At 37.6% G+C, this 14,296-nt stretch overlaps 1 protein-coding gene across 9 annotated transcripts in view; it reads left to right on the forward strand.

Moving 5' to 3' along the window:
* The window catches only part of BCO2 (beta-carotene oxygenase 2), a 61,142-nt gene that overhangs the window by 3,210 nt on the left and 43,636 nt on the right, over positions 1 to 14,296 (forward strand). For 3 of the 9 annotated variants that reach the window (XR_013829360.1, XM_079928939.1, XM_079928933.1), the window contains 3 exons: positions 1,816 to 1,891; positions 2,658 to 2,769; positions 12,951 to 13,155. Coding sequence is in view for 8 of the 9 variants with exons in the window: in XM_079928933.1 (XP_079785059.1) it covers positions 1,816 to 1,891; positions 2,658 to 2,769; positions 12,951 to 13,155 (393 nt within the window). In the remaining variant the exon portion in view is untranslated. Of the gene's footprint in view, positions 75 to 1,002; positions 1,022 to 1,393; positions 1,522 to 1,815; positions 1,892 to 2,657; positions 2,770 to 2,858; positions 2,915 to 3,670; positions 4,533 to 7,571; positions 7,700 to 12,950; positions 13,156 to 14,296 lie in introns of those variants that run through there. The other 6 variants (XM_079928940.1, XM_079928935.1, XM_079928937.1 and 3 more) reach the window with 6 other exon arrangements.

A 14,296-nucleotide genomic window follows, 5' to 3' on the forward strand; every position in this document is an offset into this window, starting at 1 on the left:
TCCCGATGCCGTCGAGCCGCAGACTGCTCTCGGGCAGGGGCTGTGGGGATGAGCGCCGATGAGAGTGTGACAGGGTGTGAAGCAAGGCAGTGAGAGAGGGTGGACACTTACCCGGAGGGTCTCTAGTGGGGCTGAAACGCTAGTGGGGAAGAAAGGAGGGGCGCGGCGGGAAGTGAGAAGCAAGATAGGTGGGATGGCCTGGTAGGCCGAGATGGCGGTGGGAGGAAAGAGAAGGTGAGGAGAAAACGGTTGCACAAGGCCTGGGGGTAGTGCTTGGTAATGAGGAAGACACCAACACCTCAGATTGCACAGCCGGGGTCAATGGCTGTGAATGGTATTTGTCACAGGTGGGGAGGCCCAGCCTCTAGACCAGGCCTTGATTCAGCTGAGGGCTTAAACTATGACAGAAAATCTGTTTTTACAGAAGCAGAATTACCTGATTAGAAGAGTTTTGATTTGACATACATGCATGTTCTTTTACTTTGAGAGAGGTGAGAAGAGGTGTAAAAGGAAAAGGGAAGAGAAAAAAGAGGAAGGGAGACGAGAACCACTCTCGTGTTCGCTTCTCTGAAACATTCTCAGACTTTCCCAGGCAGAGTGAGCACTACTGTGCTTGTGTAGTATTTTCAGCGTCTTACCGTTATAGCGCTTAAATTTATATACTAGAAAGTTACCGACAGGAATGTAGAAGCACTATATGGAATTTACTAAACAGACATCTTTTTTTTTTTTTTTGGTACGCGGGCCTCTCACTGTTGTGGCCTCTCCCGTTGCGGAGCACAGGCTCCGGACGCGCAGGCTCAGCGGCCATGGCTCACGGGCCCAGCCTTTCCGCGGCATGTGGGATCTTCGCGGACCGGGGCACGAACCCGTGTCCCCTGCATCGACAGGTGGACTCTCAACCACTGAGCCACCAGGGAAGCCCAAAACAGACATCTTTATTATTTGTTGTTGCTGTCTTTCTGTCATATATGTGAATATTATACATGACTAAGCAAACAGATTCATTACAATTTTCCAGGTCAGCAGAGTTTCTCAAAAAGCAAGCAAAGTAAATGATAACTTGAGTGTAGACAGAGATCCTTATCTGTTAGGGTGTAGAGACTATACCATTCTAGGTTTCAACATTTTTCAAGTTTAAACTTAATCTTTCAGACTCCCAGGGAAATTATCTTCAGAATTTATGGGAAAGTAATTTAAAAGTAAAATTTGATGCTATATGAAGGTAAGATAGGACAGTGGAAACAAAAGTCTCTTGTAGACTAGAAGAGATCTTGGTTCTAGTCTGGCACGGTTTTACACGTTTGAATTTGGTCAACTATCTCTGCCTCTATTTTCACATCTGTAAAATTGAGATTGAATTAGATGAACTGTAAGATTTGTTTCAACATTAGGATTTTGTGAAGGCTGAAAAATCCTGAATGAATCCCGATACAAGGCAGAAAGTGCCAAAGAGACAGGCTTGGCCGACTGCATATAGAGGGAGTAGAAGAAAATCATGGGAATGGCAGGTTGGCCCAGGTGATATATGACTTTGGATGCTCTACCATAGAATTTGAGCTTATTCTGGAGCAATGAATGGTCAAGGGAAGGTTTTTTGAGTTAAGGGAATGCAGTAATCAGAGTTTTGAAAGACTGCCCAAACAGCAGTTGGTAGAATGAAACAGAGAAGGGAGAATTTGAGTAGGTTAGGTAAGTGACAAATAATGAGAGCCCAAACTAACAGTGGCAGGAGGAGTGGAAAGAAAGGGAAGGATTCAAGAGAGCTGCAGCATGAGTTTGTACCTAAAATTGACATTGCTCTAAACTTTGCAGCTCTTGCCTCCAGAATATGGCCAGTCACCTTGTAAAACCTGATTCTAGAAATTGCAAGAGACCAAGAGAGTTGGAGGTAATCTTTGTGCTTGTGGAGCCTTACTCTTTTATTTTATATACGTCTCAATTTTTTTCCATTAAAGATAATTCTACTGATAAATGGAATTTAATGTCTTCATATTCCCAGAGCTGGGATTGTCCCAGCAGGAACTATGTTGACTCCAGCTGCCTTTTCACTAAGTATAGGCCTCCAGGAAACTATTGGGAGGTTTCTTTGTGGTAATTTGTGATCTAGAGACAGAAGTGGGTTCATGCCTTTATAATACATAAGACTTTACATAATTATTTTGATATCTAAGTAGGATACCTAGGTACTATACTTGCTGATAGTTTTGAAAAAGAGCACTGCATCCTGCCTTTCGTCACTACTACCCCACCAATTGATCTGTTTACATTTGGAACATTATTTGTTCCCTTAAAGATTATGTTATCTTGCAAAAATTTGCAAACATATGGCTGTTATCCAAATGAAAGTTTTGCTCTTTTGCTATGGAAAACATCTGCTGGCTCAAGATACAGGAAACTTTTTCATCAGGGGATTAATACTATTTTCAAAGTCTAAACACATAATAAAATTATTATGTTGAACAAAGTTGGGCCTAAAAGTTTCCTGGTTAATAAAATTACAAATAACTAATCAGGACACAAGAGTATATAATTTCCAGCATGTTTGCTTTTTTCTGAAAGAAGTTTTATTTGCTTTTTTTTTTTTTTTAACAGAATGTATATATCTTAAGCATCTTGCTAGCAATTTACGTATTTTCTCTACTTTCTTTTGTTAGCCTCAAATGCCAGATAGTCCACAACTGTCCTGTCTTGGAAAATCAGATTCTTCTTTCTCTGAAAGCTCTGGACTATTTTATAAAGATGAAGCCCTGGAGAAAGATTTGAATGGTGATCTATAAAGTGCTTGTATTTCTATACATTGATATTATAATATGGAAAGTTTATTATAGTTAACTTAGTGATTTATTTTTGAACAGATATGAGCAAGGAAATTAATCTAATGTTGTCTACATATGCAAAGATCTTAAGGCAAGTACTTATAGTATATTCTCTTGATTTTACACACAGAAGTTTTCTTCTGGAAACTCCGTAATGGGAAGTTTAGTGCAGGGGCTACAAAACCTATCTAGTAATTATAATTTTGAAATTTCTTACTCTACTTCAGTTTCTTATAATAGATTAGTTGTTTATTTTCAAAGACTACCGTTTCTACTAAACATCTTTTGATACTCTCAGAGTTGAAACGAGGCTGGATATATTTTATTCTCTAACTATCAATAGATGATAAAACATTTAAATTTTTATGAAAAAACTTTCAGAAAGATACCATTTGGTGAAGTTAACCATAATAATAGAGTGATATTAAAGATAAATATATTTATGAAATGTTTAAATATTATCAATATATATGAAGGCTGAATTTAAATATTCTATTGGCCTGAGACTATAATGTTTTATAAGGTGTTTTTTAAAACTACTGGACAGTCACTGTATTTGAATAATGGTTTGTGTGGCTGTTAAGACAATGTATATAGTTTAGTATTAGAATTATAATGTGTAAGATACACATTCTGCTGTGTGAAGGGACTTAGAGTAGTCAAAAATATTTGTGGAACTAATTTAACTTTTACTGAGCAGTGCTTGTAAATTAATGAAGCTTTTTGATGTACAAAGCCATTTAAATGAAATAGCTAACAAATATAGCATAATAGAACACGTCACTATGATAGTGTATTTAGATGTTATGACTATTTAGTTTAATGTAAAACTTTTTTTCCCCATTAGTGAGAGAGCAGCAGTAGATGCATCTTATATTGACGAGATAGATGGACTCTTCAAAGAAGCCAATACTATTGAAAACTTTCTAATACAGAAAAGAGAGCTCCTGAGACAGAGGTTTACGGTGATTGCAAACACACTACACAGATAAAATTGTGTACTTAAAATAAGCTGAGAATTTAAGCCCAGTATTGTTGTAATGAAAGAATGGCATTTGTGCTCTGAATGCTCTCCAGTTGTTAAGAAAATGTATACCTTAAATATAGAAGGGGAAACTCCTTAAATTTCTTTTCTTGATTTAAAAGGGGCATTAAGCTGGACATTAATATGATACATAGCTTTTCTTTTGAGAGTCAAATATTTGTCATATTTTATAAAAGTGTAAACTATTTAAATTGTATATGGAGCCTCTTCTTTTTTTTTCTTAAACCTCCTAACCTTTCTTAAATTTCTAAGACTCAGTGAGTTAATTTGATAATATTTAACAACATTGCACTTTTTCTTTTAGAATATTTTGTTTAAATAGCAGATAGATAGCTTTGGAGATGGTTTTAAGATGTTTTTCATGGTCAGCATTGAAAAAAATTAAAACCCAAAAGTAATTTGTCCAGTTTCTCAATATGTAGTTAAACTGTGCTATTGCTATTTAATATTACCATTTGATTATTTTCACTATTATTATACATTGCTAATAAAAATTTGGTTTAAAATTATTGTCTTGTGGTAAAATAAAAACCAGAAATTACTAACCAGAACTTTATATGAATTGACTTTTTTACACATCAGCCATATCAATGGTACAGTTAATGAAGTATATTTAGAAGCCTTAGCAGCTAGCTGTGTGGTATAGGATAAAGATTAGTGGTCCAGAAGTAAAGAGATTGTTTAAACAATTCAATCTCAGTGAGTCATTTCAATCCTATTATAATTCAGAAATTGAATTCGGACTAGGAAATCTCTACTATTTATCTAGCTGAAAAAATTCTCCCTTTGTTGGAAGGTACTGCTATGATTTTATTGAAAACTTTTAATGTTATATAATTACATGTGATAGCTGTATTGATCAGATTTTTAAAAATCACAGCACCAATTGTTCAATCATACAGATAATTCGATCTATTATTTGTATATTTTGCCTATATAAGCAATTACAAATTTGGACATATTTACAGGCAGTACTACAGGGAATTTGGTATTCCTCAGGTGGACAGCATGTTTGCCTTGCTGCCTTCTAAATGTTAAAATCTCATTTCATCAAATTACTATTTTAAGTCATATATACCACATATAATAAATATTCATACAAGAAAGCACTGAAAACAGTGAAATAAAAGAATATTTACTAAAAGTATTGGTTATTAAGTGGAAAAAATTACTTGATTTGTAGAGGGATATGTTAACGTCACAGGATAGGTTGGAGATCAATGAAGATTAGAAATGGGATTTTTAAAATTTTTTATTAAAAAATTTTTTTAAACATCTTTATTGGAGTATAATTGATTTACATTGTTGTATTAATTTCTGTTGTATAACAAAGTGAATCATCTATACATATACATATATCCCCATATCCCCTACCTCTTGCGTCTCCCTCCCACTCTCTCTATCCCACCCCTCTAGGTGGTCACAAAGTATCCAGCTGATCTCCCTGTGCTATGCGGCTGCTTCCCACTAGCTATCTGTTTTACATTTGGTAGTGTATATTTGTCAATGCCACTCTCTCACTTTGTCCCAGGTTACCCTTCCCCCTCCCCATGTCCTCAAGTCCATTCTCTACATCTGTGTCTTTATTCCTGTCCTGCCTCTAGGTTCTTCAGAACCATTTTTTTTTTTTAGATTCCATGTATATGTGTTAGCATACGGTATTTGTTTTTCTCTTTCTGACTTACTTCACTCTGTATAACAGAGTCTAGGTCCATCCATAGAAATGGGATTTTTAAATACTGAGTGCAACAGGAAGACTGTCTCTGAGTTGATATGACAAATCAGCTGGATTTTGAGTTATTCTGTTACCTGAGAGTTATTTAATGTAAATACAGAGATGACTCTGCTGGCCTTATCATCATTAAGAAATGTTCTTGAGTTATTTTTTTCCTAAGCATTTGTTATTAATGTGAAAGATAAGGCTAACATTGTTTCAGAGTGGACTTCGTATTATATTTGTTATATCTTGATAGTGTCACCATTGTTCAGCATCTGGTTCTTCCCTGTGTAGGTTAAATTTGATCATTTCATTGGGTGTGTATAAGACTAGGGAACTGATTTTTAGTCACAGTGTGTTTACTGGTCAGAACATCTACCTCCGGGGAAAAAGTTCCTGAAAGCCTAATTAATGCTTATTTTTTAATCAAATTGGATGTCTTTGGTACCATCCACATGAGAATAATTATCTCACAACTGGAAATATGCTATTGCAGGAATATATTTGCCCTTTGATTTATACTTATCACTCATTTCAATAAGATTTCATGAAGTTTATAAATTATTCTTCACTAATTACAAATCAAAATATATTTTGAGTCTCTTTGTACATCATGATCTGCTAGACACTGTGGGGAGTACAGAATAGTTTAAGATACTCTGTTCTCCCTTCTGACAAGTTTGACCACTCTTTTTTTTTTTAACATCTGTATTGGAGCATAATTGCTTTATGATGGTGTGTTAGTTTCTGCTTTATAACAAAGTGAATCAGCTATACATATACATATATCCCCATATCTCCTCCCTCCTGCGTCTCCCTCCCACCCTCCCTATCCCACCCATCTAGGTAGTCACAAGGCGCCGAGCTGATCTCCCTGTGTAAGCACTCTTTTCTTGAAATACACTTACGTGTCTTTGCTAGGAAGACATGATACGTCAATGTTAAAAGTATTTCTGTGGCACTAACTCCTTTTAGTGGAAGTTACTAGGAGGCTTTCGCACGGGGGTCAGATAGGTAGATTTTTTTTTTTTTTTTTTTTTGCAGTACGCGGGCCTCTCACTGCCGTGGCCTCTCCCGTTGCGGAGCACAGGCCCCAGACGCGCAGGCCCAGCGGCCATGGCCCACGGGCCCAGCCGCTCTTCGGCATGCGGGATCCTCCCGGACCGGGGCACGAACCCGCGTGCCCCGCATCGGCAGGCGGACTGCCAACCACTGTGCCACCAGGGAAGCCCCAGATAGGTAGATTTTGAAATGGGTTTTTGGAAAGGAAAGGGAGGATATTTCAGGCAGGGAAAAATTTGATCAGGGGCACAGAAGAAAAAAACGTGGTAAGTCATTTTACTGGGCTGAGAATTCACAAAGGGGAATAGTGTATCATCTAAACTGCTAGAGAGCAGGACAGAATCTGTTCTCAATTTGTAGCACAGTATTTGATACATTGGAGCTCAGAAATGTTAAATTAATAAATTATTTATGATTGTTAGTTTTTTAAGGGTATACCTTCACAGGGCTTTAGTCATACTAGATTGTTAGAGAATGTTTTGCAAATTAAGTGAATAGAAAAGGAAAGGTGAGATGCTAGAAAGGCAGAGAGACAAAGGATGAAAGGTAGGTTGTGGCCAGATTGTAAAGTCCTTTGTTGACAGATTAAATTTGGACTTTATTCTGTAAAGGAAGAGGAGATCTGAATCATTCAGAGGAGAGGAGTGGCGTAATGAAATTGATCCCCTGGATCAACTGAATTGTAGTGTGAGGACAGATTTGAAAGAGGAAAGTTTAGGGAGGGAGACCACTATTGGTGGTCCAATTTCAGTATTTCTAACAGCAACTTACTATAGATAGGTTGGGATCCTTGTTCTGGAAATGAGACCAAGAGTGGTTGCAGGCATTTTGAAGTCCTGCCCTTTAATCCCCACCCCCTTCTATTCTGTCAGTGAGCCAGGGACAGCCCAGGAAGTGAGCGTTTCACTGCCAGTCAATGTGAGGATTTGGAAATCACAGGATCTGCTGCTACTGAACTCGATACAAAGATGTTTTTTCAAATCTTTCTACGTTTCGTCAGCAATCTTTCTACCATTGTAACTGGTTTCCTTTCTGTGGTAGTACACTGGATTCCAGGTAGGGGATTTGCCCCTTCCTCTTCCTCTTTCTCCTTTTTCTACCAGCCTGAACTTAGATCTCTGTGCCTCTTTCCTGAAGAATACTAGGGGCTTCTGAAGTTTTCCAATCTGTGTGGAGCAGATACAGGCGGCAGCACTGCAGAGCTGGGAGTTAAAGAAGATTGAGTCAGGATTTGTTTACTTGTTTTCAGGGAAACAGCCTTTCTGTTTGTATATTTTATACAACATAAAGGGGTGGGATTCAGGGTTTAGGAATTCTCTTGGATCTGCAATAGGAAGAATATTCACTATTTAGAATTTTCTCATTTGAGAATCACTGCTACATGTTCTAATGTAAATGTTTGGTTCTTCTGTTTGCATTCTGGGGGACTGCCTTAAAACCTCTGTTTATTGTTTTGTAGCTTTCTGTTGTATCTACTAACTGTTACATGATTTTATTCTTGAAATTGGCTGATATAGAGCTATTAGACATCATACTGATATGCACTAAAAACTTTAAAGTTATTTAATTCAGGGGTGGTGGTGATGGTGTGACGAATTGGGAGATTGGGATTGACATATATACACTAATATGTATAAAATGGATAACTAATAAGAACCTGCTGTATAAAAAATAAATAAAATTCAAAAATTCAAAAACAAAACAAAACAAAAAAACAAGAGAAAACCTCATTGTCCTTCAACCACACATTCCCATTGTTCTTGAAACCTGCTTTATGGGGGGATGGCACCTGAAGAGGGAAAATAACAACCGCCCAGGCTGTTATATTTTTCTGATAAATACCAGGCTGCAGTCACTTGTGAACGTTTCCCTCATTAGGTTTGGGTAATTAATTGCTGAGTCTTGCTGCTTTCTTTTGAGAAAGGGACAGTATATAAAATATATCTTATAAAAAAATATGCTGCATCTGATTTAAGAATAAATGCTCAATTTCAGGGCTGCAAAAAAATGAAAAATAAAAAAATAAATTATTTAATTCAGTAATGTAGTGCTTGCTCTACGTAAGGCAATGTGTTAGGTAATGGGGTGGAGACAAAAACAAGACCCTGTACTCAAGGAGTACTGGTAGTAGAAGTCATAAACTATATTCATCTTTATCACACTAGGTGGAGTAAGACAAATGCCGTAAGAGAGCTAAAACAGATGCTGTGTGATTTCAGACTAAGGAGAATCAGTTCTTACTATATGAAATGGGAATATTGTGTTTATGAAGATGGTGACATCTTGAAGGATGCATCACCTTAAGTAGATGAGAAATATCCTAGGTGAAGACAGGTATACGATTATGATGAGAAGAGACTGGAGAGCAGTCCAGTTTGGCTGGAGGAGAAGGTATTAGTGAGAGGCATTACTGGACAGGTAGGTTGGTGTGAGACTGTACAGTGCCTTCATCAATGCCTGGCCAAGTAGTTCAGACCTTATTTGGTAGACAGTGAGGAGTCATTAGTAAAGGTTTTATAGAGGAATATACAACACAATCAGATCTGTGCTTAGAAGATGAATTCAGTAGCAGTGCTCCCTAATGCTTTTACGTTATAGCTCACATAGAAAATGATAATATTTTTACTGCATAGTGAAGTAAATTGGATGGGATCTGGAACCCCATGAGCTGTGTAGAGCTGGAGGTGATTGACATGGGGCCTCGGCCATCCTAAGGACTAAGGGGATCAAGAGGCCCACCAATTAGGAAGCTCTGGCATAGATGATAGCTTCCCTATCTAGTTTCAATGTAAGAGGCTGTGATAATATCCATCTAAGAGGTTGTGAGGACCTAAATTATGACAGTAGAAAGGAAGTTACTGCTAGGCAAGAGAATATGAAGCATCAGTGCTTATGAGAACAGGTTCAGGCTGCAAGAAAAATTGGGGGAGCTACCCAGGAGAGGTGGACTGGTAAAAATCTTTGCAAAGGATTTGTCCCAGGCACCCTTGAAAACTTCTGAGCCCTAGTGATATATAATGGCTACCCTATATCATCCCCTTGTCCTCTTCCTGGCATTGTGTGGGTATAATCAGCAGAATTTAACCACTTATTGAATGTTAGGGGGACAGTGAAGGAAGACAAATTCAAGGCCCACAGAGATTTTGAAGCTATGTTATTTAGCAGGTGGGAAAATTGATTTGGAAGGGAGAAAATGAAAAATTCTCTTTTGACATGTTGAGAGTCACCTGCAAGAAGTAATTGGTGAAAATAAGGGACTAGATGAGATTACCAAGGGAGAGTGCTGAGGTTAAAGAGTAAAGGTCCAAGGTCAGACTTTAGGAACACATTCATGAGGTGGTAAGAAGAGGAACCAATAAAGGGAATTAACTTTTGGAAATTATCTATTATTATTATATTTAATTATGATGATGGACTTGAACAGGAAGTTTTATCTGCCTTTTATTCTCATTATCCACATTTTATCATTGAAAAATCTGAGGCTCAGAGTGATTAGTAACTTGCCCAAGGTTGCTAGCTAGTAAGTAGGAAGCTGGCATAAAGCAAACAGAGGAAGCAGGAAAGTTAGAAAAGTGCAATGTCTCAGAAGCTAAGAATAGAAAGGGGTTTAAGGAGCTGGTGCCTACAATATCAAGCACTATGGGAAATATGAAGAATATATAATAAACTGCCACCAGGATGCTATGGAGTACAGAACATATAAACATGTAAATGTTTTCTAAAATGTAACATGTTTTAAGTTCATGAATCTCTATTAAGACAAATACCCAATCAGGGTATTCAGTTTACTTCTACTTAAGTAAGAGGAGTAAAAGATCTGACCTCAGGGAACTTATTTTAACCTAAGAGTGAAAATAAGATAAATATGCATAATAATAATAAAAGTAGTAAGATAAATACCAGAGGGTTTCCTTTTCTAAGTTTTCAAAGCATCCTCTTTATACCTCTAATCTTGTGGTTCTCACATTTTATTGTAGTATGCCTAAGAATACCTGCTTGCCCTACCTCAGAGATTCTGATTTCTTAGGTCCAGAGTGGGGTCCATGAATCTGCTCATTAGCAATAACACCAGGTATTTCTGTTACAAGTAGACCCCAGGCCAGACCTTGAGAAATAATGCTCAAACAAAACGCTGACTACAGTATAAATGATCTACTTATATGTCTGTTTCCTAGGCAGTGAGTTCCTTTACGTCTGAGTTCTAACACTTTTTATCCCTCAGCAGTGCCTATCACTTTGTTGAATGAATAAATAATTCAAAGAAAGAAGATATTACATCTTGTTGATTGGTCATTGAAAGCTACATAAATAATAGGTAACATTGTTTGAGGGACTTCCATGGTGGCGAAGTGGTTGGGAATCCGCCTGCCAATGCAGGGGACACAGGTTCGATCCCTGGTCTGGGAAGATCCCACATGCCATGGAGCAACTAAGCCCGTGAGTCACAACTACTGAGCTTGTGCTCTAGAGCCCGCAAGCCACAACTACTGAGCCCCTGTGCCACAATTACTGAAACCCAGGTGCCTAGAGCCTGTGCTCCGCAACAAGAGAAGCCGCCACAATGAGAAGCCCATGCACTGCAATGAAGAGTAGCCCCTGCTCACCGCAACTAGAGAAAGCCTGCATGCAGCAACAAAGACCCAATGCAGTCAAAAATAAATTTTAAAAAAATTTATAAAAAAAGACTCAAAAAATTGTTTGAGTATTTACTATGTTCTAAAAACTTAATATAACCTAACCTGTTTATTATTTATAGCCTTAGGAGAAATAAGGATTATTATTATTCCTATCTTAGAAGGAGGAAGCAGCACAGAGAGGTGGTCTTCCTCAAGGCTAATTATTTGGAAAATGGGAGGCCAAGATTTGAACCCAAGCATTCTAGAGCCAGTCAGAGCCTGGGCCCACACTCTTAAGTATTACACTATGCTGCCTCTTAAAGGAAATAGCATTTCAGATAGACTTTGAACAATAGATAAAATTTCCTTAGGGATAGATTAGTGGGAAGGACATTCAGGGTGAAAGTGAATTTTCTTTGGGAAATCAGGAAATAGTTGGGTTTGACCAAATTGTTACTTATAGGAAAGTAGAAGGACTCAAGTGCTCTAAACTCAATTTTTGAAAGAGTTGAAAGAAGTGGGATAATAGATACAGTATTATAAAATGTTCTGCTAAAACAATAGTGTCCCTATGTTTTAGTTAGGTTTTCTAGTTTAGACTTCATCACTGTTAAAGTTTTATGAAATAAAATAAAAGACTATATTTTATAGTATCTAATTAATTATGTACTTGACCACCCCTCTGTGTTAGGAAATACTGCCTGTGAACACTGAATAAATATGAAATAAAGGGATAATTTTCAGCTCTATTATAAAATAATGACTTTTTTGTGGCTTTTGAATTTCAGGTAATTTCAGACCAGGTTTCACTGCATAATTTAATTTATGATACCTTTTTCCTAGAAAATGCCATGTTCACTCATGTGTGTACCATTAAAATAGCAGAAATTAGGGGCTCCCCTGGTGGCGCAGTGGTTAAGAATCCGCCTGCCAATGCAGGGGACATGGGTTTGAGCCCTGGTCCGGGAAGATCCCACATGCCGTGGAGCAACTAAGCCCGAGCGCCACAACTACTGAACCCACGTGCCACAACTACTGAAGCCCACACGCATAGTGCCTGTGCTCCGCAACAAGAGAAGCCACCGCAATGAGAAGCCCATGCACTGCAACGAAGAGTAGTCCCCGCTACCCACAACTAGAGAAAGCCACGCAGCAACGAAGACCCAACGCAACTAAAAATAAATAAATAAATAAAAATTTTTAAAAATGGCAGAAATTAAATTGCAGATCCTATTAAATTCTCATAAATCACTATGAAATCTTTGGGATCACATTCTGGTGTACCTAAAGTACTGAGGTCAATGTAATTATGATAATATTGAATGGTGGGTATTTTTTATTATAACAATGATGTGTAGCTATTAGTACATCTGTGCTTAGCATGTAGATTCAGTGTTGTGAAAAGACCAGCATTGTTCAACTATGAGAAATGACAATAGTGGTAACTAAAGTCCTGAGTTAATTCTTAGGCAGATTTGTACTGCAAGAACACAAAAAGGATTATTGTGGTTCAAAAATGGAGAACCAAAGAGTTGGTGGTCTGAGAATGAGGAAGAAGAGGAATTTGGGGACTATATTTGGTGTTAGGTTTATACTTCTCTTACCAGTAGATGAGAATATTGTCTATGGAGAAACAGGAATGTTCATAGAAGATTGGTAAAATTTTTGTGCTTTTGATTTCCTCTTCACAGTGTTGAAGAAGTACATGGAAAATACTCATCAGAAAAAAGTGATTTTCAGTAAGCAGAAGAGCCTTCCGTGTATTGCACCACTTTTAACCACGGTGGAGGAGACTCCGCAGATCATCTCTGCTCGAGTCCGGGGACATTTTCCTAAGTGGCTCAATGGCTATCTGCTTCGAATTGGACCTGGGAAGTTCGAGTATGGGAAGGATAAGTAAGCCTTGATTTTGGAGAACAATTTGGATTTCTTAGCATGGACTGGTTCTGTGGAATATGCATTAATATCTGCTTCCTCTCTGAGGCTAACATTGCCATGCGCTCCCTTTGATTACAGATGAGGAAACTATAGTCTACAGAAAAAAAATGGAGATTTAATTCTTTTTTAAAAGTTTTGACTTTTCTGCTTTGCAGAATATTGTAAATTTTAAGTTATCTGAAAGTTTATGCTAAAAGAGAAGTGTCAGGAACTATCTATAGGACTAGCAAGCTCTATTTCATCACAAGTTCCTGAAGGAAGGGGCAATGTCTTCACCTCATACCACTCCCTTACCCAGTACTCCCCAGACACAATGACTCTTTCAGTTCCTCAAACCAGGCATGTTTATTTTTGCTCAGGGTCTTGGCATTGGCTTGCTCATCTCTCTTCCCAAGTCTGATTCTTGTCATTCAGATATGAGCTCAAATTTCACATCCTTTGAGCCTTCCCTGATCTCCCAATCTAAAAATGCTACTATTTTTTATATTACCTATTTTAATTCTCTGCATTATCAATATCCAGCATATTTTTGTTTGTTTATTTATTTATTAGCTGTGTTTCCTCACTAGATGGCAGTCCCATGACGGTGGGGATGTTTTCTTGTTAAACCCATATCCCCAATATCTAGGATAGTGCCCTGTACTTAAATAGCACTCAATAAATATATGTAAATAATTGAAAAAATCCAATAACTCTTTAGTGAATTATTTCTCTGTGTGTCTACAGGGACATGAAGTGATGTGAAGAAACCACTATGGTCAGGAAAAAACCTACTAATCTACTAATCTACTAATCTACTGGCTGTACTAATTTACTTTTTCACCAACAGTGCGTGAGTGTTCTCTTTTCTGCACATCCTCCCCAACACTTGTTATTTCTTGTCTTTTCAATAATAGCCATTCTAACAGGTGGAGGGTGGTATGTCATTGTGGTTTTGATTTGCACATGCCTGATGACTAGTGATGTTGAGCATTTGTTCATGTACCTGTTGACCATCTGTATGTCTTTTTCTGGAAAATGTCTATACAGATCTTCAGCCCATTTTAAAACCAGGTTTATGTTTTTTTGCTATTGAGTGTATGAGTTCTTTATATATTTT

This window comes from Stenella coeruleoalba (genome assembly GCF_951394435.1).
Source record: "Stenella coeruleoalba genome assembly, chromosome: 8".
In the NCBI taxonomy this organism is placed as follows: domain Eukaryota; kingdom Metazoa; phylum Chordata; class Mammalia; order Artiodactyla; family Delphinidae; genus Stenella; species Stenella coeruleoalba.